The sequence below is a fragment of the Petaurus breviceps genome, unplaced genomic scaffold, assembly GCF_028583685.1.
Source record: "Petaurus breviceps papuanus isolate PSGF00001 unplaced genomic scaffold, PetGlider_PUasm1.0 207, whole genome shotgun sequence".
NCBI classification, from domain to species: domain Eukaryota; kingdom Metazoa; phylum Chordata; class Mammalia; order Diprotodontia; family Petauridae; genus Petaurus; species Petaurus breviceps.
In genome coordinates this window covers 24,078,849-24,101,357 of record NW_027185850.1, presented here as the reverse complement: position 1 = coordinate 24,101,357, position 22,509 = coordinate 24,078,849, and the positions used below count along the sequence as shown (strand labels likewise).

General features: G+C 40.5%; 1 protein-coding gene across 3 annotated transcripts in view; it reads left to right on the top strand.

The window, feature by feature from the left end:
• Positions 1-22,509, top strand: part of LOC138164982 (zinc finger FYVE domain-containing protein 9-like) — a 219,442-nt gene that overhangs the window by 100,699 nt on the left and 96,234 nt on the right. For all 3 annotated transcript variants that reach the window (XM_069093001.1, XM_069093002.1, XM_069093003.1), the window contains one exon: positions 13,769-15,870. In XM_069093001.1, coding sequence (XP_068949102.1) covers positions 13,769-15,870 — 2,102 coding nt within the window. The remainder of the gene's footprint in view (positions 1-13,768; positions 15,871-22,509) is intronic.

The following is a 22,509-nucleotide window of genomic DNA, read 5'->3' as shown; positions in this document are numbered from 1 at the left end:
GTGTGTGTGTGTGTGTGTGTGTGTGAAGTGTCTGAGGCCAGAACTGATCTCAGGTCCTCCTGACTCTGGGTCTGGCGCTTTTACTCATTGTGCCACCTAGCTGCCCCTGTCCTTAATTCTTGAAGAGGACCATGACATCAGGAAGGTGATGCCATGACTTGCAAGTGAATTGGATTTAAGTGAGGGAGGACTGTGTAGTCGCCAGCCTCACTTTCTCCATCTGGGCTTTATCAGCAAGCACCCCAGCACCCCCAGGGTGGCTGCCAACACAGGTTCTTAGATCTGCTTTGTTAAAGGAAAGCAACTCAGAATGGGTTAACAAGCTTACTTTAATCAGTCAAATATGTATCTTTACCTAGTTCAGGGGAAAAAAGTCAGCACCCCAACTTCAGAGTATACAAACAGAATTATCAAGACAGAGAAACAGATCAAGTAGACAGGTTTCCAAACTGTCTGAAACGTGGTACCAAGGGAAAAGAACAGAGACTACAAGACTGACAAAGAAGACAAACATTTATTCACGAGTTCGAACCCGGGTCCAACCATACACTTAAGATGGAGGACCTCGAGTGTCTTCTCGGGCGTTCTTTTATACAGTTACTGAGGAGAGCGGGAAACACAAAGGTCAGGGATTGGGTGACAGACAAGTATGAGCTTTAGAGATAGTGGCTTGGCGCCAATTCTATAGGGGTCAGAGGGGGGTGGTCAAGATTCCTTGGCGCCAATTCTATAGGGGTCAGAGGGGTGTGCTCAAGATTCCTAAAGGTCACCAAGGAGTCAGGGTGGGGAAGGAATGTGCTGACATTCCTTCTAGAAAGAAGAACAAGTCTTAACAAGTTTATTCCTTGGAATGAGAAGGGCCCTGCCGAAATCAGCATTTCTTCTTGCATTTCCTGATTTGGGAGGCCCCTTCTCACTGTCCAACCATTACATCCATACCAAATCAACATCTGAGTTTTTCAAAGCCGGGGGGGGGGCTCTCAACAACAGCTTCCCAGAGTCTCATCTGATCAAATCACAGAACACTTCTCAAAGTGAGCCCCAAAACAAAGCCTCAAATCGGGGTTTATATAGCCTTCTCCTGGCTCAGAGAATGTAACAACCTTCTGGAACCACTGGCCAGTCAAAAAGTATCTACTGAAAAACAAGCCTCCCCCAGCCCAGGCTCCAGGTGCACTTTAGCCTAGGGGCAGGGAAGATCTTAAAAATTTACATTCCCATTACCTGGGCCCAGTGGTGAGAAATAGATCCGATGACTGGAGATGCCCCCTATATGTTGGGATTTAAGTCTTTCCCAGGTCTCAGTTTTACTGAGGCAGCACCCATTCAGTGACTAAGGCTAGGTAAGAAGTGAGGCAGGGGGGGGCGGCCAGGTAGCACAGAGACTAAGAGCACCGGCTCCAGTTTCAGGATGACCTGGAGATGGAATCCTGGGCTCAGACACTCAGCACCACACCCAGAAACACCTGGCCTTGTAACCTTGAGCAAGTTACTTAACCCCGATTGCTAATTAAAAAAAAAAAAGGGAATGTCCTCTTTTACCTAGTCAAAGAAAAAATATCAATCTAAACCCTTCTTTAAACCCAAATCTCTGTGGCTTTCATTGATTGGTGGACAGTGGGTCCCAGCTTAAGCCCCACCTGGTCATTGTTTTGGACCTTGATGGCTCAGAGTGAATATAAATAGTAGCTGTTTCTGTTTTGGCCAGAAACCTGAGAATTTTTTCTCCCTTCTGCACCCCCCACCCCAGTTGATTTCAGGAGACCCCAGTGACCATCTAACCTCCTCCTGAAGACCTCCATTGAGGGGAATCACCACTTCCTGTGACAGTCTATTCTACTTTTGAATGGCTTTCATTTTAGGAAGTTTTTCCTGATGACAGACTCTTTGCAACTTCTACTCATTGTTCCTGGTTCTGCCTTCTGGGCCCAAATGGAACAGTCCTAAAACCTTCTATGTGATAAAATCTTCTCCAGGTTAAACATTCATTTCCTTCCAGCTGGTCAACAATATGAAGTGGACTAAAGGCCCTTTACTGACCAGGTTGATCTATTCCCCAGTTTGTCACTGTGCTTTTGAAACTTTGACTTCTAGACCTGAACATAATACTCCAGATGAGGTTTGATGAAGACAGAGTAAAAAGAACTGGTGCTCCCTTATTCTAGGGATTTTAGTACCTTTTAACATAAGCCAAGATCACATTTTTGGGCTGCCACGTCATACTTCTTTTTTTTTTTTTACTTAATATTTTTTTCCCCAATTACATGTAAAGATAGTTTTTAACATTCATCTTTGTAAGATTTTGAGCTTCACTTTTTCTCCCTCCTCAAGATAGCAAGCAATCTGATACAGGTTATACATGTGTAGTCATGTTAAACATATTTCCACATTAGTTGTGAGTGAGAGAAGTGAAAACTTCTCAGACTATACTCTAAAATCTAGTAAGGCTTTTTGTGGGAAACAGGCCCAAGTTCCCCTTCACCAGAGATCATATGATTTACAAGGTCTCAAAACTCAGAGCAGTAGGGAGTCACTCACTCCTCTCCTCAGTGACACCTCAGCATAAGATATGCCAAATGAGGACAAAAGTGCTTTCTCAAAAGTACATTGGGTGGTCTGCTGCTTCCTTGTTCCAGTACTTGAGGTAGATTGCAACGCTTAGATTGTACACCTAACTTCCAGCCAATGGAAGAAAAGGGTCAGGAGGGGGTGGGGGAGAATTCCACATTAGGGCTTTATAACTTTGCCATTTCCTTTTGTAAATTGCTTCTCCTCCCTGACCATTTGTCAGGAGGGTGGCCCTTTCTCGAGATCATAATAAACTATTCTTTTCTGTTTCCTATCTTGAGAAACCTCTGAGTATTATTTTGGTAAGGATTTCTGTTGTACAGAGTTTTTGGGGTGCACACAGTCATGTTGTGAAAAAAGACTCGGAACAAAAGGGGAAAACCACAAGAAAGAAAAAACCAAAAGACAAAAAAAAGTGAAAATAGTATGCTTCATTTTGATCTCCATTCAGACTCCATAGTCCTTTCTCTGGATGTGGTCAGCATTTTCCATCATGCGTCCATTGGAATTGACTTGGATCGTTACATTTCTGAGAAGAGCTAAGTCTGTCATGGTTGATCATCGCACAGTGTTGCCGTTAGTGAACCACATTATACTTCTGACTCATAGGATCATGGGATATACCTAGAAGGGACCTTATAGGCCATCTAGTCCAACTCATTTGACAGACAGGTAAACTGAGACACAAGGAGATTAAGTGACTTGTTTCCTAGGTAGGAAACGGCAGAGGCAAGACATGAAACCAGATAAACTATTGTCTAACCATACCTTCCCTGTTGATCAATCTATAGAAGTAGAGAAGGAGAATGATGGTAATCCTGAGTTGGAATTCGGCAAATAATGAGTGGAAATAACATAAAAAGGAAGGGGTTTCAGGAATAGAGTACATAGACTAACTGGTTATTTACATTAGCAAGATTACAAAAAGGGTAGAAATGAGATCAGACCTGCAGGCATGGGATGGTCTTACAGTTAGGATAAAGAATAGGTTTAGAAAAAAAAATGATGCATCCTGTATGCACAAAAATATTTATAGCAGCTCTTTTTGTGATGGCAAAGAATTGGAAATTAAGGGGATGCCCATCAGTTGGGGAATGGCTGAGCAAGTTGTGGTCTATGAATGTAATGGAATACTACTGTGCTTTAAGGAATGAGGAGCAGACAGACTTCATAACCTGGAGAGACTTATACAAACTGATGTTGAGTGGGAAGAGCAGAACCAGGAGAAATTTGTACACAATTACAGACACAACGTATGTGTGACGACCAACTTTGATAGACTGGGCTCTTCTCAGCAGTGCAAGGTTATAAGACAACTTCAAAAGACTCATGATGGAAAGAGATGTCCACATCCAGAGAAAGAACTACAGAGTTTGAATGCTGACTGTAGCAAACTACCGGCTCTCTTTCTTTTTCTTCTTCTTTTTTTTTTGTTTCCTCTTTCCCACTGTTCATTCCATTGGTTATAATTCTTCTTTACAACCTGACTAACGTTTAATGTGAAGGTATTTGCAGATCATATATTTGATTACATGCTGCCAAGGGTGGGGGGAGGGGGTAAGAGAGGGACAGGGGGAAAATTTGAAACTTAAGGGATTGTGGAACTGAATCTTGTAAACTAAAAGTAAACAAATAAGTTAATTTTAAAAATGCTAAAAAAAAAAAAGAAAAAAATTATGCATTAGGAGATACTGAAGGCTAGGAGGTTGTTATGAAGTAGAGGGATTTCAGAGTTCTGGATCATGGGGATAGAAGAGTGAAATATTTGTGTGTGTAGCTGAGGTACTAATAAGATGTGGTACAGGAGTTGAGGAGTATTATGAACTGGGAGACCCAGGGTTTTTAAGAGGATATCAGTATGACAGAGAACCAGAGAATCTGAGACTTGAAGGAGACCCCAATGACCATTTATTCCAATCCACACAAGAAAGGACAGCCCATGGTAAGTGATCATCCAACCTCTGCTTGAAGCCCTCCAAGGAGAGAGCACCTACCACCTCCTGAGGTAGCCCGTCCTATTTTTGGAAAGCTTTTATTGTATGGAAGTTTTGCCTGATGTCAAGTCTAAGTAAGCATCTTTGCATCTTTCACCATTACTCCTGGTTTTGTCCCCTACTGCCAAACATCTTCATTTGCCAGGAACTCCTGGCTTTCCTCTGGATACTGACTTCCCTGACTACGAAAGGTTGAAAAGTTCTCCTCTAATAAATTTTTTTGTATTCATAAATTATTTATGTTTGTAAGGCTTGCTTGTCGAATTACAGATGGAGCAAAATCAAAAGAGTCAGTGGATCAGAAATATAAGAACTCTGTATGTTAAAAATTTGAGTTAAATCTAGTAAAATAAAGTTTAGTAGTGATAAGTATAGAAAGCCTCACACTTGGGTTAAGAAAACTGACTTCATCAGCAGCAAGTGGAGGGCTGGACACGACTAAATAGCAGTTCAAACCAAATAACTCTGGGTTTTTTTAGTAATCCAAGTTCAGTATAAGTCAACAGTGCTATATAGCAGTAAAAAAGCTGCTGTGATTTTTTTTTTTTTAGATTTGGTATTTTATTTTTTCCAGTTACATGTAAAAACTTTTACATTGGTTTTTTAAAATTTTGAGCTCCAAATTCTCTTCTCCCTCCCCTCCCCCATCATTGATAAGGCAAACAATTTGATATCACTGTATAGACATTTGAAACATTTCCAAATTATTCATGTTGTGAAAGAAAACAGACCAACAAACAAGAAAAATAAAGTTTAAAAGAAAGTGTGCTTTGATCTCTGGAGGCTGATAACATTTTTCTTCATAAGTCCTTTGGAATTGTCTTGGATCATTGCATTTCTAGGAATAGCTAAGTCACTTACAGTAGCATTGTTACAATATTATTGTTGCTTTGTACAATGTTCTGCTTTTGTTCACTTCACTTTGCATCAGTTTATATAAGTCTTTTCAGGTTTCTCTGAAAGCATCCTGCTCATCATTTCTTATAGCACAGTAGTATTCCATTCCCTAATTGATGAGCATCCTGTCATTTTCCAGTTCTTTGCTTCCACAAAAAGAGCTGCCATAAATATTTTTGTACCCATAAGTCCTTTTCCTTTTCCTTTGACCTTTTTGGGGTACTGACTTAGTAGTGGTATTGCTGGGTCAAATGATATGAACAGTTTTATAGCCCTTTGGGAATAGTTCCAAATTGTTCTCCAGAATGATTAGATCAGTTTATAACTCCACCAGCAGTGCATTAGTGTCTCAGTTTTCCCACATCTCCTCTAACATTTATCATTTTCCTTTTTAAAAAAAATTTTACATTAGCCAGTTTTATAGGTGTAAGATGGTACCTTAGAATTGTTTTAATTTGCATTTCTCTAATCAGTAGTGATTTAGAGCATATTTTTATATGACTGTAGGCTTGACTATGGACAGCTTTAATTTCTTGGTGTGAAAACTGCCTATTTATACTCATATTCTTATACATTTGACTCATTTCTCTATATATTTGAGAAATGAGGTCTTTATCAGAGAAATTTGCTGCAAAAAAATTCTCAGTTTTCTACTTTTCCTTCTCATCTTGGTTGCATTGATTTTGTTTGTAGAAAGCCTTTTAAATTTAATATAATCAAAATTACTCATTTTATATACTGTAATGCTCTCTATCTCTTGTTTGGTCATAAATTTTTCCCTTATCCAAAGACCTGACAGGTTAACCATTCCATGATCCCCTAATTTGCTTATGGTATCACCCCTTATTTCTAAATCATAAAATCCACTCTGCTACCTGCTTCCATTTTATGGGTAAGTTCATCCCATTCATATTCACAGTTATGATTATTAGCTGTGAATTTCCCTCCATCCTACTTTTCCCCCTGTTTTCCCTCTCTCTCTCTCCCTCTCTCTCTCTCCCTCCCCCCCATTTCCTCCCATTTCTCTCTGTCTCTCCCCTTTTACCCTGTCCCTCCTCAGAAGTATTTTGCTTCTGACCACTGTCTCCCCTTCCCCATCTGCTCTCCCTTCTTTTCAGCCTTTTCTAATCTGCCCCTCCCCTCTTACTTCCCTGTAGAGTAAGATTTCTCTACTCAACTGAGTGTGTGTGTTGTTTCCTCTTGGAGCCAGTTCCTGTGAGAGTAAGGTTCAAATGTTGCCTGCCACTCCTGTCCACATCTTCCCCTATACTATAAAAACTCTTTTACATCTCTTGTATGTGGGATAATTTATCCCATTCTATCTCTTCTTCCCATTTCTCCCAATGTATCTGCCTTTCTCATTCCTTAATTTTATTTTTTTGGATATTATCTAGTCATATATCACATTCATGGCCCCTATCTTGGCATACTCCTGATTGCCCCAATAATGATAAAGCTCTTGGGAGTTATAAGTATAATCTTTCCATGTAGGAATGTAAACAGTTTGACCTTATTGAATCCTTTATGATTTGTTTTGCCTTTTTAATGTTTCTTTTGAGTCCTATATTTGAAAGTCAAATTTTCTATTCATCTTTGGTCTTTTCATCAGAAATGTTTGAAAGACCTCTGTTTCATTAAATATCCATTTTCCCCCTGAAGGATTCTACTCATGTTTTTTTCCAGGGGTGGTGTACTAGGTGATTCTTGATTATACCTAATTCCTTTGCCTTTTGGAATATCACATTCCAAGCCCTCCAGTCCTTTAATGTAGGAGCTGCTAAATCTTGTTATCCTGACTTTGTCTACAACATATTTGAATTGTTTCCTTTTGGCTGCTTGCACTATTTTCTCCTTGATGTGGGAGTGCTGGAATTTGGCTTTATTTTTCCTGGGAACTTTCATTTTGGTTCTCTTTCAAGAGGTGATTGGTGGATTCTATTTCTATTTTATCCTCTGGTTCTAGGATCTCAGCACAGTTTTCTTTGATAATTTCTTGAAATATGATGTCTAAGCTCTTTTTAAAATCATGGTTTTCAGGTACTCCAATAATTTTTAAATTATCTTTTCTCAATCTATTTCCCAGCTGTAGCACCAGTGCAATATTTACAGCACCCACAATCACGATAAAGACCATGACTATAAATATTGCATGACGGTCAATCGCAAAATATAACAAACTCTCCATCTAGAGGACAGAACTGAAAGATTTATTTAGACACCAGAAAACTGAATCCTAAAACCAGTAAGCTGATCCCATCATAGTACCAAAGATATTAAGAAGCCATAATAACACTGAGAAGAACCATAGCGTCCTTTAGCCTTCCCACGAACCCATATTACATCAATATTTATTCACAAACCTCTCTATTGCCTTCCCTGAGCACCTCTCTCTCCCACTGTCTTGCTAGCTCTGACTCCCAGCTTCCTGTGAGCTGTGTTTCCCTTTAGCAAACTCCTCCCACCATGGGCTCCATGTGACTAAATTCAGCCTATTAGGGGGCAGAGTTTACTTTCAAAGCAGGGGAGGTCTTCAAATTCCCTCCTAGATCTATTAAGGGGCAGGGAAGATCTTCAAATTCCATTCCCATTACACCAGCTCAGTTGTTTTTCCAATGAGATATTTCACATTTTCCTGTATTTTTTAATTCTTTTGATTTTGTTTTATTATTTCTTGATCCCTCTTGGAGTTCTTAGTTTCTACTTGCCCAATTCTAATTTTCAAGTAATTATTTTCTTCACCGAGCTTTTGTACCTCCTTTTCTGTTTGACCAGTTCTGTTTTTAAATTCTTTTCTTCAGTGAATTTTTGGATCTCTTGTTCCATACGGCCTATTATGCTTTTTAAAGATTTCTTCTCTTCAGTGGATTTTTGTGCCTCTTTTGCCATCTTGCCTATTCTGTTTTTTTAAGGTGTTATTTTCCTCAGTATTTTTTTGTGCCTCCTTTACCAAACTGTTGATTCCTTTTTCATGATTTTTTTGTATCACTCTCATTTCTTTTCCCATTTTTTCCTCTACCTGTCTTACTTGGTTTTTAAAAATCCTTTTTGAGCTCTTCCAGGATTCTTTTTTGGGCCTGAGACTATTTCACATATTTCTTTGAGGCTTTGCATGTAGCGGTTTTGAATCTGATGTCTTCTAAGTTTGTGTCTTGATCTTCCCTGTCACCATAGTAACCTTATGGTCAGGTTCTGTTTTTTGTTTTTTGCTCACTTCCAAGCTGATTTCTTGACTTTTAAGTTTATGTTAAAGTTGGCCTGTTCTGAGGTGCAGGGGGCACTGTCTTAAGCTTCAGATTTTTCATGCTGCTGTATTCAAGTCAGTTCTGGCAGTCTTTTAAGTTTTCAGTTCCTCCAGGGTGATATGATATAAAGAAAGGTGTGGTCTCTGCTCTTCTGGCCTGTGCTCTGGACTGTGAGCAACCACAAATACTCTTTTCCACCCTGGAACTGTGTCCATGGTCTCCTGCTAGTTTTCCTTCTCACCTTGGGACTGTGACCTAGAGCCAAGACCTGGAACCATGAGTGGGCAGTGCACAGAGTCTTGCTCCCAGAGCCAAGACCTGGAACATGAGTGGGCAGTGCAACGGAGTCTTGCTCCCAGAGCCAGGAGAAGGTCTCCTAGAATCACCTTCTTACCAGTTTTCCAGCCCCCTTACCATCTGTGGGCTGGGAGCCCTGGAAAGTGCTGCTACCACTTCAGTCGCCCCCCAGGCCTGCTGCTGGGCTGCTGGGCATAGACTGGGCTTCACTGAGCTACCTGCTCCTTCCATTGAGACTGAACTTGCTGCCAATCTAAGTTTCTGAGGACTGGAAGATTGTTGCATCCCATTCCTTTGTTGGTTTTGCTACTTTGGAATTCAGTTTTGAGGCATTATTTTAATGTTGTTTGGAGGGGAATTTTGGAGAGTTATGATGGGTGAGTCCCTGTCTTTACTCTGCCATCTTCATTTATTTTAGACTCATTGAAAGGGACATAGTGTCTGATACTAGAAGGGAAGCTGTGATCCTACTGCATTCTTCCCTGATTATACTACATCTGGAACACTGAGTTCAATTCTCAGTCCTATATTTGTAGTGACTAAATTGATAATCTGGAGAGTGTATAAAGGAAGGCAACTAGGAGAGTTTAGGTTTTCTGGATCTTGCCATGGAAGGATTTGTTAAAGACATAGAGAAGAAAAGCCTGGGGGGGTAGGGGTGGGGCGTGGGGAGGGGGGTGTGGGTTATAGGGTGGTGATAAATGTGGTTGAGTACTTGAAGGTTTAGACTTGCTCTGCTTGGACCTTAAAGTCAGGATGAGGAACCGCAGAGTGGAAGTTGTAGAACGGTAGATTGAAGTCCTTTAGTCATTAAGACATTCAAAAGTTGAACAGGCTCTTTCAAGAGGTAGTGGATTTCTCTTCCTTGGAGGTGTTCAGGCAAAGGTTGGACGACCACTTTTCAGGTGTATTGTAGTGTATGTTCCTTTTCGGGCATAGATTGAACTAAATGGCTTTTGATTTCTTTTGCCACCCTGTGAAGCCCTCGCTCCCTCCAGTGAAACTCCTAAAAAGACGCTTCATCTCCTGACTGGGCTTTTTCCTTGGCTGTGCCCCAGACATTTAGTAAGCATTTGCTCTTTGCCAGGCATTGTACTAAGCCCTAGAGATACAAGACAAAGACACAGTCTAATGGGGGAAGACAACATATAAAAAGTCGGTAAATTTATTAGGTATCCTCTAAGAGCACATAGTCTGATAGAAAAGACAGTATGTGAGTAACCATGTCGAAACAAGCTGTGTACAAGATAAACGGGAAATTACCAACAGAGAGAAGGCAATAGAAGTAAGAGGGATTAGGAAAGGTTTTCTGTAAAAGGTGGGATTTTAGTTGGGATTTGAAGGAAACCTGGGAAGTCACCGTTTGGAAATGAGTGGGGAGAGCATTCTAGGCATGTGAAACAGCCAGTGGAAATGCCTGGAACAGAGAGGTGGGGTGTATTTCTTGAGGAACAGCAAGGAAACCGTTGTTACCGGCTCACAGAATAAGGAGAGATTGTTGGTGTGGTATAAAAAGAGTGGAAAGGAAGTGGCTACTTATGAAGGATTTTGATCAGCAAACAGAAGATTTTAGATTTGATCCTATAGTTAATTAGGAGCTACTGGAGATGACTGAGTAGAGGAAGGGACACAGTGACACCCTCCCCTAAGGAAGATCAGTTTGATAGCAGACGTTTGTAACAGGGAGGTCCGCTGGCCCTAGTCTAGGAGGGAGAGGATGAGTGCCTAGACTGTATTAGTTGCAGTTTCAGAGGAGAGAAGAGGGCTTATCTGAGAGATGCTGCAAAGATGAAATCACCAGGTGTTGGGTGAGGGGGAAGATAAAAAAGAGTGAGCAGTGGATGATGACAACTAGGTCGTGAGCTTGGGGGACTGGGAGGATAATCTTACCCTGAATAAGGCCTTTTGGAGGGAGGGAAGTGTTTAGGGGAAAACATGACAAGTTCAGTTTGAACATGATGAGTTTAAAATCTACAGGACACTGAGTTGGAGATAATAGGAAATTGGTCTACACAGACTTGGGCCGGATGAGTAAGTCTGAGAATCCTCATCATAGAGATGATAAGTGAATCCATGTGAGCTAATCAGATCACCATGTGAAATAATATGGAGGGAGAAGAGAGAAAGACCCAGGGCAGACCTTGGGAAACACCCAAGTGGGCAGGGCTGGTTGACCTGGATGAAGAGCTGGCAAAGGAGACCAAGGAGTAGCAGTTGGGTGGGTAAAAAGGAATCATTTCATAAAAACCTAGAAAGGAAAATCTCAAGAGGGTGCAAAGAGTGTCAAAGGCTGCAGAGAGGTCAAGAAGAGTGAGAGTTGACAAAAGTTCATTAGATTTGGCAGTTCGGAGATTGAGTGACTTAAAAAAGTGACTTAAGAGAGTGTCGATGAGATGATGAGGTCAGAAGACAGGCTGTAGAGAGTTAAGAGAGTGAGAGAAGAGGGCATAGTGTAGACACCTCTTGTAGACAGCGTTCTCAAGGAGTTTAGCCTCAGAAATCCAGAGAGACACGAGGTGCTATTTCGTGGGACTGGATAGGTCAAGTCAGAGATTTTTTTCAAGATGAAAAAGACATGGGTATGTTTCGTAGGCAGTAGGGAAGGAGACGGTGGACAGGCAGGGCTGAAAGCTAAGTGAGATTGAGTAAATGACAAAGGGGCCGTCCGTTAGAGAACACAGGACAGAACGGGTTCATCTCTGCATGTGAAGGTGTTAGCCTTTGCAAGAAGGTATAAATTGAACTAATTGGTTATTATTATCAGTTCCAACTGAAATTGTGTGATTGTGATATTGGTTATTGTCTTCATTAGATGTTTTATTTAACCTCTAGATTGTGAACTCTTTGCTACTGTAACGTATAAGAATGCATCTGTATTGAAGCCTTTAAATAAATAATGTGAATCAAAGGTTTAAGAAGCTCGTTATCGTTAATTTGCTGTCAGTAGTAAGGGTAGAAAGAAAATACTAAAATTTCTGATGATCTAATAACCTAAAAAATTATAATAAATTATCTAAAGGATTTAAATAATAGCTACTATAGTGGCTCCAGCTTTGGACTTGGAATTAAAAAGAACTGAATTCAGATTCTCCCTCACACAGTGAGTAGTTCTGTGATCCCAGAACAGTCACTTCAACCACAGCTTCCTCAGCTGTAAAATGGGAATAAGTTTAGCTTGTACTTCAGTCAGTCAGTAAGCATTTGTTAGATGCCCAGTATGTGCGAGGTCCTGGGGATACAAAGAAGGCAAAAAGACCATCCCTGACCTGAAGGAGCTCACAGTCTAGAGGGGAGATAGCATGCAAAAAGCTGCAGTCTGTGTAATGGATACACAGGAGATAGTCACCAGAGGGAAGGCACTGGAACTCAGAGAGATGAGAAACTTCACGGGGCTGTTGGGGGATCCAGGGACATAATTATGTGAAGCCCTTTGCAAATCTTAAAGTGCTGTATAAATGGTAGCTATTATTGTTGAAAATATATTACTTTTTTACAAAGAGAATACATTATATTACAAGCATATATTTCTTAGCCATCATTTGCCACATCTTCCTTAAATTCATTCCATTTTATTAAACTGAATAATTGTTCTTTCTTGGTAGAAATCTCATGTGTTATAGGATCATAGATTCAGAAGTAGAAATGACCTTGGAGGCCATCTAGCCGAGCCCCCCTCCCGCCCCCCCCTCCCATCCATAGATGACATGGAGACTCTGAGCAGTACTCCTGATTTACACAGGTGGCAATGTCTTAATACTTTTCAGGGTTAAGAAATGGCCTTAGAAATCATTTCGTCCATTTGTCTCCATTTTACAGATGGGGAAGCTGTTCCCTAAAGAAGAAAATTGAGAAAGATGTGGAATGGAAAGATGATGGTTTTTTAGAGTTAGTAGAAACCTGGATTTGACAGCTGCCTCCAGCATTTTATTAAATGTCACTTCACCTTCAGCATCCCTATCTTTAAAATGTAGATAGTAGTATTTTAGTCCCTAATTACAAGGTTGTTGTGAATAGACAGGGAGATAATTTTTGCCAAGTACTTTGAAGTCTTAAAGCTCTACTTAAAAGTCAACTACTATTATTATTGCCCAGGTAGCAAGCTCCTAGCAGATGAGACCCTGAACTTCTCAAGTTCTCTCTTAGCATCTTGCTGCCCTTATGCAATGGAAATTCACTAGTCAGTGAATCTCTTGAAAACATTGTTATTTGCTAAAATTCAGATGCTCTAAGTGATATCATATTATATATAAACCGGAACTTGCAACCAAGTTATTGATTGTAATGTTCCTGATATTTGCAGTGCTTTAGCATAGCAATAAGGCCCTGGGGCCAAATTGAGCTAAGAATCTTGTATTTAAGAATTAAAAAAAAAAAACCCAAAATGTTATTAGTTTGTAGGCTCTAGGATTTTTAAGTGGTTAAGTTTTAGAACATATAGCTACAGGGAAGAGGTTTAAATGTGTTTTTTTCATCCAGAGGCAAGAATTATAAGCATTTTTTTTCTTTTTGGAGGGCAGTTGGGGTTAAGTGACTTGCCCAAGGTCACACGGCTAGTAAGTGTGTCAAGCGTCTGAGGTCGGATTTGAATTCAGGTCCTCCTGAGTCCAGGGCTGGTGCTCTATTCACTATGTCACCTAGCTGCCCCAAATTATAAGCATTTTTGTCATAATAGATTTCTTTTTGACCAAGGTAATTGGAAATCCTGCTAATCAGCTTTGTCCTGGTATAGTGTTGCCAACTTACTCATTGTTTAAATTGTTTATTTTTCAGATGAGACAGTTTCTCCTGCATTATTGGATAAAAAATGGAATCAGCTTCTAGACCCTCATCTGCTGTCATTTAGCCCAGCTCTGGCCACTGTGAATGAAACAGCAATTCCAAGTGAGTCACAGCGGACACGGAAAACTTTCTCCCAGTCTCGTTCCCCCCTCCTTCTGGAAGGTGGGGACCACTGTCCTAATGGAAGAGAGAGTGCTATAAGCCCAGAGACCTCCAACATGTGCATTGAGGACCAGGCTGCTTCAGAAGAGCAGCTGGTTAAGAGCAGCAGTACCTGGGATGATCCGTGCGGTGCTGTGGATGCAGGTGAGGAGAAGCTGAGGAAGAGAGACAGTCCGCCCGAAGAGAAGAGTATTCTTGTCGTAGCTGTCATGCATAATTGTGACCAGAGGACTCTGCCAAATGCTGATTTACTGGATTGTCAGGACTACCATAGCCATTCGCTGATGGATACTATTAGCTTTACACTGGATGACGAACATAGACAAAGTGATCCCTTTAGTGTTACTGTCAATGGGGCCGATGAAAAAGACATGAGCACAGAGAAGCCAGGGGTCCAGCTGGACCAGCTGCATGCCGAGGATGATTCTGTCAGCCGTCTATGTACTGCTTCACCAGAGAGTCACTCTAATGTCTGTTCTCTCTCTCATTTAAAAGATGATATTAATATAAGTAAAGACCCTCCCATTTTAGGAACTGCAAGTGGAGGGACCAATGCAACGATTTTATCACAGAGAACAGCTGAAGGTCCTGCAGCTGATGTGCAGGGGGGTGGTGTACCAGTTGAGACTTCTGCTGGGAAAACCAGCTCTCCCAGGACAGATTTAGAGACTACAGATTGCTTTACCCATTTGAGTGAGAGGGTTTCGATGGAAGAGGAGCCTCCAGATGAAAGAACAGCTGGAGAACTCTTCCAGTCTGGGCTACCTCTGTTTTCTGACCCTGACCAGCTGAATGTGTCTGAAAGGGATGATTGCTGTGAGCAGGTTTCATGTGGGCTTGCCCCTAATGAAACCAAGGGAGATGAAAGCAAAAGTTGTGAGCTTGGACAGACTCTGGATACAACAGAATCATTCAGTACAGTGGGGCGCTTTTCAGCGCCTGAGGAGGTGACTCATAAGGAGTTGACTAAACTGAATGAAATGAGTAACAGCCCAACAAGTGGACAGAGTGAGAGGCTTCTGCCAAGGAGCCAGCCTGAGGAGGCTTGCGGTGATAGTGGGGAAAATGGGGAGGCGCTGGCAGAGTCAGGTGTCCCTTTGAAAGGAGCTTGTATAGAGGAGCTTGAGGGCTATGGCTTCCCTGCTGTTCTGGACGTGCCAGCAGCAAATTCTCTGTCTAATGGTTGTGATTCCTATGGAATGCTAAACCCAGTTATTGCTTGTATTCCAAAGACTTTACCCTCCAAGGAAGATTCAGTCACAGAGGAAAAGGAAATTGAGGAGAGTAAATCAGAATGCTATGTGAATGTTTATGAGCAAAGAGGAAATGAGGCCCCAGAAGGGAATGGGCTTGTCTTAAGCAGCACTGGTGACCAAATGAAAAAAAACTACGTTCGTAGTCTCTGTAGTCAGGTCCCATCTGTTCAGGGGCAGTTGTCCCCACAAGTAGTAGCTAACGTACCACCCATCAGTGTTCCCTTTGGTGGTGCCAGACCGAAGCAGCCAACGAATCTCAAGCTTCAGATTCCAAAGCCATTGTCAGAACATTTACAAAATGACCTTCCTCCTCACAGTGGCACTAATGCTAAAAACAAAAATGATGTATTTGGGAAAGCAAAGTTAGGGGAAAACTCAACAGTAACTCTATTCCCTAATGAGACACTTCATTCCTCTATTGCTGATGCAAATGGGGACCTTGTGGAAGATTATGAGGCTGTGGTCTCTAGTAGTCCGTGCCTTGCAGTAGCCTCAGATAGTCCGGATAATGATCTTAGAGCTAGTCAGTTTGGTGTTCCTACCAGAAAGCCATTTACCACGCTGGGTGAAGTGGCTCCTGTGTGGGTTCCGGATTCTCAGGCTCCAAACTGCATGAAATGTGAAGCCAGGTTTACTTTCACCAAGAGGAGGCATCATTGCAGAGCATGTGGAAAGGTAAGGTTCACTTAGAATCTCAGAAATAAGCTCAAATTCTGTTTTTAATTTAAAAAGAAAAATTTTTTTAAAGGTGAAGAAGTGAACTTATTAGTTATTGTTATGACAATAACAGAGAGTTCTGAGCTCATTGGGAAATGAGTCAATCAACAAGCCCTTATTAAAGCCCTATCTTACTACTTATTTTATTCCAGACTAAAAAGTACAACACATTAATCTCACGTACAAATTAACCTGGTTTCTGTCTCTGATTTAAACATTCAGCTGTATAAATAGTAAGAATTGAGGAAGTGTTAACTCTGTGGTTTTTACAGAAATACATGTTTGGTTAAGTGATCCATTTAAAAATAAGGAAGTTGGTCACTCTCACTACTTTTCTTTTTTTATTGTAAAATAATACTGACTTGAAAAGTTTTATGATTATATAGAGTTCAAAGTTGTACTTGTGTGTCTCTCTCAATTTTGAATTTTTATTTCTCTTATAAGTAATTTGTTGAAATATTGTTCCATCATGTGCTTTTCTATATGTATCACTTCATACTTTTGATTTTTCTTTACCTTAGTTGGAAAGACTAGTCTTTGGTTATATACTTTTCTGGCAAGATGACAAAAGTGAAGTGTCCCAAAGTTATATTTCTACTGAAAACAGTGACCTCTCCCTGTGCTCCTCCACATCTCCCGCCCCGCCCCGCCCCACCCCGGCCAGTGAACCAGAAGAAAATCTGATTGGTGTAGTTGTTTCATCTAACTTAATTCTAAATTAAATTCAGCAGACAGCTGAAGCACCAAGTAGGGTTATATGCCAGGTGCTAGAGTAAAATGGGGCTCTAATTCAAACACAGTCTCTACCCTGAGAGAGCTTTTGCATCTTGTGACATAAGTCACCTAGCGCAAAATAATAGGATGCAAACAAGCGTTATATAAGGTCTGGGTCTGCAGATCAGGGTCGTCTTCCTGAGGGAAGTGAAGTAGCATTTGAACTGTGTGGGCCTTTAAGGGCTTGTAATTTCACTGGTGGTTGAATACAAGAGGTGTTGAAAGCTCAAGGAATAAGTGTGAATAAAAACCACCGAGACTAGAAAACAGAGGGCACTGAGAGTAAGCCAGCTGGCTATTGTATTGTATTGAGTAATGAAGATAAATCATAAAAGAGAAGGTAGGGAAAGAAGTGCACCTGAAAAGTATGGCCTGAAATTGTGGAGGGCCTTGAGTTTCTAGGCCAAGAAATTTGCATTTTACTTAATGGGCCGTTAGGAAGGAATTGAAAGGATTTCCGTAAAGGGACCAAACCTTTGCTTTGATAAGATTTGTCTGTAGCCTAGAGCTATTGATGAAGGTTTCCTGATGTAGTAAAGAGTGCCCTGAACAGCTGATCAAGAGCCCTGGATTCTTTTCTTGGCTCAGCTACTGACTAATAGTAATTCAGCGCAAGTAATGTCTTCCCACAGGATCCTCTGCTTCCTTACCTTTAAAATGAAGGAGTTGAACTTGATGTTCTCTGAGGTTTCCCTCAGCACTAATAATCTGTTTATCCAAGAGAAAGAGAATGCAAAGAAGAAAATCTGAAGGAACTGCAAAATTCATGAAGGAGATGATCTGCCTTGGAATTATGGAGCAAATAAAATTGATTATACCTACTCTGCAAGACTGAGCTTAACTAGTTTTCTAATTCTATATTTGAAAACGCATAGGTTCATTTCCTCAAACATTATGAAGCACCTGTTGTGTACAATCCAGTCTGTTGGTGTGGGCATCATGTAACAGTAAATAGGTTGAGGAACATGTGTTGAAACAGATAGGTATACACATTGGTGGGCAGCTCGGGGCACCTTCGTGCACAAAGCGCTGAGCCTGAAGTCAGGAAGACTCATCTTCCTGAGTTCAAATCAGTCCTCAGACACTCACTAGCTGTGTGACCCTGGGCAAGTCATTTCACCCTATTTGCCTCAGTTTCCTCACCTGTAAAATGAACTGAAGGAAGTGTCAAACCAGTCCAGTATCTTTGCCAAGAAAACCCCAAATGGGGTCACAGAGATCAGATACAACTGAAATGACTGAACAACAACACATTGCATATGTTGAAGTTTATAAGAGGAATCTAGAATTAGATAGATATTAGATGAATGACATAGATATTAAGTGAGAGGGAACAGAGTCAAGATTGTAGAATGAGAGGAACCATTTTTGTCTTACCTAGCATACCTTCTCTACAACAATCTACAAAACATGCCAGTCTGAATTCTCATTGAGAAAGTCCCTGAAGAAGATCACAGTGAATCATTTTTCTAGCCCAGAGTAGCTTAGGCAGACAGATGGAGATATGTGTGGACCCTGGGGTAGGTGCTAACCAGGATCACAGCAGTTCAGAAACAGTAACAGAACTGAGACTGCATGAGGGCAAAAAGCAGTGGAGTAACAAATCTTGAGTTAGGTGCAGAATTGGTGCTATCTGGCAGCTCTCTCCCATTACCCAGTTCTGATTCATAGATTCTGGGTGGAGATGAGTTGTGCACAGGGACCATGGCTGAGTACTGATCACAGAAAAAGTTCTGGAAATGTGGCAGTGTGGATCTGAGCCAGAATTGGATCAGTGACTCAGCTCTAACATTTAGCCCAGCGTGAAAGCCTGCAGTGGGATAACTGGAGGAGGAGACCGAGACCAAAGGGGAGGCAGCAGTTCAGTGTCTCTGAACCTGCAGAACCTCCCAGAGCACTAGCAGGGTCTAACCCATCAGCAGTTTACTGAAACATACCCAAACCTGTATTAGAAACTTGTAGAGCCTCAGACCAAGAGGGTCGTCAGTGGACAGACCTTTCCCCAGATCCCATCACTTTGGAAGTACTCAGAACTTTTGGGTTTCCAGATTGAGCTGAGAAAATAGCAGAAGGAAATAAAAGGAGAGGAATTTTGGTTATACATTACCTCCTTCCCTCCCCTTCTTGGCACTAACATGAAGTCTAAAGACAAAAAGTTTACTGGAAAAATGAGCAAACATAAAAAGAATTCCATCATCAAGAGCTACTGGGGTGATGGAAGCTGAAGATGCAAACATAGAAGACAGTGACTTGAAAATATAAACAAAGCTACCAAAAAAACATGCAGATTGAAATAAGCACAAGAAGAATTCCTAGAAAAGTTAAAGAGATTAAAAACAAATATATTTAAAACACCAAGAGTGATAGAGGAAAAAATGGGGAAAAGAAATGAGAGCTATGAAGGAAAATTATGAGAAGAGAATTAACAACTTGGTAGCAAAATATACAAAGCTTTACTTAAGAAAATGACTTTTTGGGGCGGCCAGGTAGCACAGTGAGTAAGAGCACCAGCTCCAGAGTCGGGATGACCTGGGATCGAATCCAGGCCCAGATACTTGGCACCCACTCAGAAACACCTGGCCGTGTAACCTTGAGCAAGTTACTTAACCCCAATTGCTTAGGGGTGGCCAGGTGGCGCAGTGAGTTACAGCCGGCCCCAGAGTCGGGATGACCTGGGATCGAATACGGGCTCAGATACTTAGCACCATACCCAGAAATAACTGGCTGTGTAACCTTGAGCAAGTTACTTAACCCCAATTGCTTTAAAAAAAAAATGACTTTTTGAAAATTAGAATTCACTAAGTGGAAACTAAAGATTCCATGAGACCTCAAAGAAATAATAAACAAAGTCAAAAGACCAAAAATAAAAAGATGAAAATGTATTATATTTCATAGGAAAAGCAACTCAGCTGGAAAGTAGATTGAGTAAAGATAATTTAAGAATCAGTGACTATATAAAAACCATGAACAAAAAAAAGAGCCTAGACATCGCTATTTCAAGAAATTACTAAAGAAAATTGCCCACATATCTTAGGACCAAGAGAACAAAGTAAAAGTTGACAAAATCTACTGTTTACCTCCTGAAAGAACCCCCCCAAATGATAACTTCAAAATTAAAAATAATATAGCCAAAATCCAAAACTTCTGCATCAAGGAGAAAATATTTTAAGTAGGCAGAAGGAATTCAAGTTCTGTGGAATCAGTGACAGGATCACACAAGATTTAGCAGCTACAACCATAAGGAAGTTGTGATCTTGAAACATGATATTCTAGAAGCTTATAATCAAGAATAATCTACCTAATAAAACTGAGTATAAATTCTACAGAGGTAAAATGGATTTATAATGAAATAGAGGACTTCCAAGTATTCCTAATGAAAAGACCAGCTGAATAGGTATCAGAGGAGGGAGAAATCACATTCAGCAAGTTGCTTTTGTTATGCGATTAGACCAATCACTTTTCTCTTTCTCCATCTCTATGAAACTTTGGGAAGCTAGTTTCCAGCCGCAGATGATTGAGTGTTTTTAATGATAGGATATTACATCATCCCACCAAATGTCAATAACACCAGTATTGTAAAGAAAAACGACCAAAAGACTGACGATTAAGCTTGTTCCTCACCATGCAACATGCACAATAAAACATACATTTCTGGACATGGCCAGTGTAGGATTTTATTTTAGTTGACCAAGCATATTTGTTATGAGAGTCTTGCACTTAAAAAACAAAACAAAACAATTTAATTGGGAAAGGTAAGAGGAGAGGGGAAATAGTAATAGGGTTTTTTTTTAAATGGGGGGGAGGAGGAAGAGAAAGAAAAAAGAGAAAGTGATTAAAGCGTTTGTAAAGGATTTACAAGACAGAAGAAAGACCAGAAGGAAACACATGCAGAAAGCTACATGTTGAATTATATACTTTAAAAGAAAGTACTTTAGATTCAGTTTTATGTACAGTCTCTTTTTCTAATTTACTTAATTACTACATGAAAGTGCTTATTTTACTTGATATTAAGGTCAGAATTAAAAAAAAATTAAAATAGAAAAATGTCTTTTGTAAAGGAAAGATACACATTTTAGAGGTTGGAAAGAATCCCAGTATTGTAGTACCTAAATCAGACCCTCTTGTGAAATAAGAGAGAAAACAGGTTAAGAACAGATGTAGTTTCTGTTGTGTAGGTAATATTTCTTTTATAAAGTACAGTTAAAATCCTGCTGTGAAAGGCATAATGAATTTATAGATTGGTTATTCATGATTCTGTCTTTTTCGTTCCCATTCCCATTTACCTCAGGGATGTTGTAAGAATTGATGAGATAATGTCTGTAAAAATCTTTGAGCTTCTCGGAAGAGAAGAGCTTTATAAAACACAGGTATAATTTTATGAAGCCTAAATTAATCAGACTGTAAATCAAATATGACAATTCTGAATGCTGTTTGATTTTGCAAAATAATGTTAGATTTAGCAAAGTGGGAATAATTTTGTTTGTTTCACTCTGGTTGGAAGTCAACTTTATCTTCTAAGAGTAGTATTTAACAGTGGAAATAACAACTGTGAATATTTGTGGACTATAATGGTACAGTATTCACTTTGAATTCACAGCTTAAGGAACAGAAAATAAGTATCCTAACATCCACTAAAACATTGGAGACAATGAATGTTTTCTCCCCAGTCTTAGTGTTGGAATGAAGACCCTTGTCCACAAATGTTTCCTCTCAGATTACCTAGGTGTCAACTTCAGTTCCTCACTCTGTCTGACTGCAGCCTTCCTCTCTCCCATCCCATCTGTTTTCAAGGCCTGTTGATTTCACCTTTGCAGTATCTCTTCAATACACACCTTTTTCTCCTCTTAATGGCTACTACTCTACTTCGGTCCTCTTCTCCTCCTCCCTGGACCATTGTAATAGCCCCTTGGTGGGTCTGCTTGCCTCTAGTTTCTCCCCACTCCAGTCCACCCTCCATTTAGCCGCTAAAGTGACTTTCCTAAAGTGCAGGTCTGACCATCGATGTCATTCTGTATTCCGTTGACTCTCTATTCAAGTACCAACAAAATCCCATCTCTACAGGAAGCCTTTACCAACGCCTCTTAATTCTAGTTCCTTCCCTCACTCTTGTTTATTCTCTATTTAGCCCTTTATAATTTGCCCCCCACCCCCACTGCTTCCACTCCTCTTACACTTTTCCCACTCGTCCCCCCTTAAATTGTAGTCTAGTAACACTGACCTCCAAGCTGTTCATCAAGCAAGACCCTCCATCTCCTGGCTCTGGGCCTTCACTCTAGTGGCACGAACCCCTCTCCATTCTAGTGCCTTCCCTCTTCTTTCTTGTATATTCTCTTTATAGCTCATATCCTATATAGCTTGTAATATAGTATATGTTTCCCTCATTAGCACAGCACCTGGCACATAGTAGGCATTTTATAAATATTTATTGACTAGATGAAACTCTGTCTAATCTGTCTATATCTTGTATGGACTTAGTAATTTTCCAATTTTTATTCTTCATTAGAATGTTAGCTCCTTGAAGGAAGGGACTGCTTTTGCCTTTCATTACAGTGCCAAGCACATAGTAAGTATGTAGGTGGTAAAAACATTTATTCAATGCCTACTGTTTGCCAGACATTGTGCTAAGTGCTTCAGATAAGAAGAAAGGCAGAAGACAACCCCTGCCCTCGAGAAGTTCATCATCAGATGAGTGAGACAACAGGGAAACGACTGTGTGTAAACTCCATACAAGAGAAATGGGAAAAAACATCACCAGAGTGAAGGTGCTAGCAGTCCAGGGGGTCGGGAACGCTTCCTGTATAAGATGACATCTTCTCTGGGCCT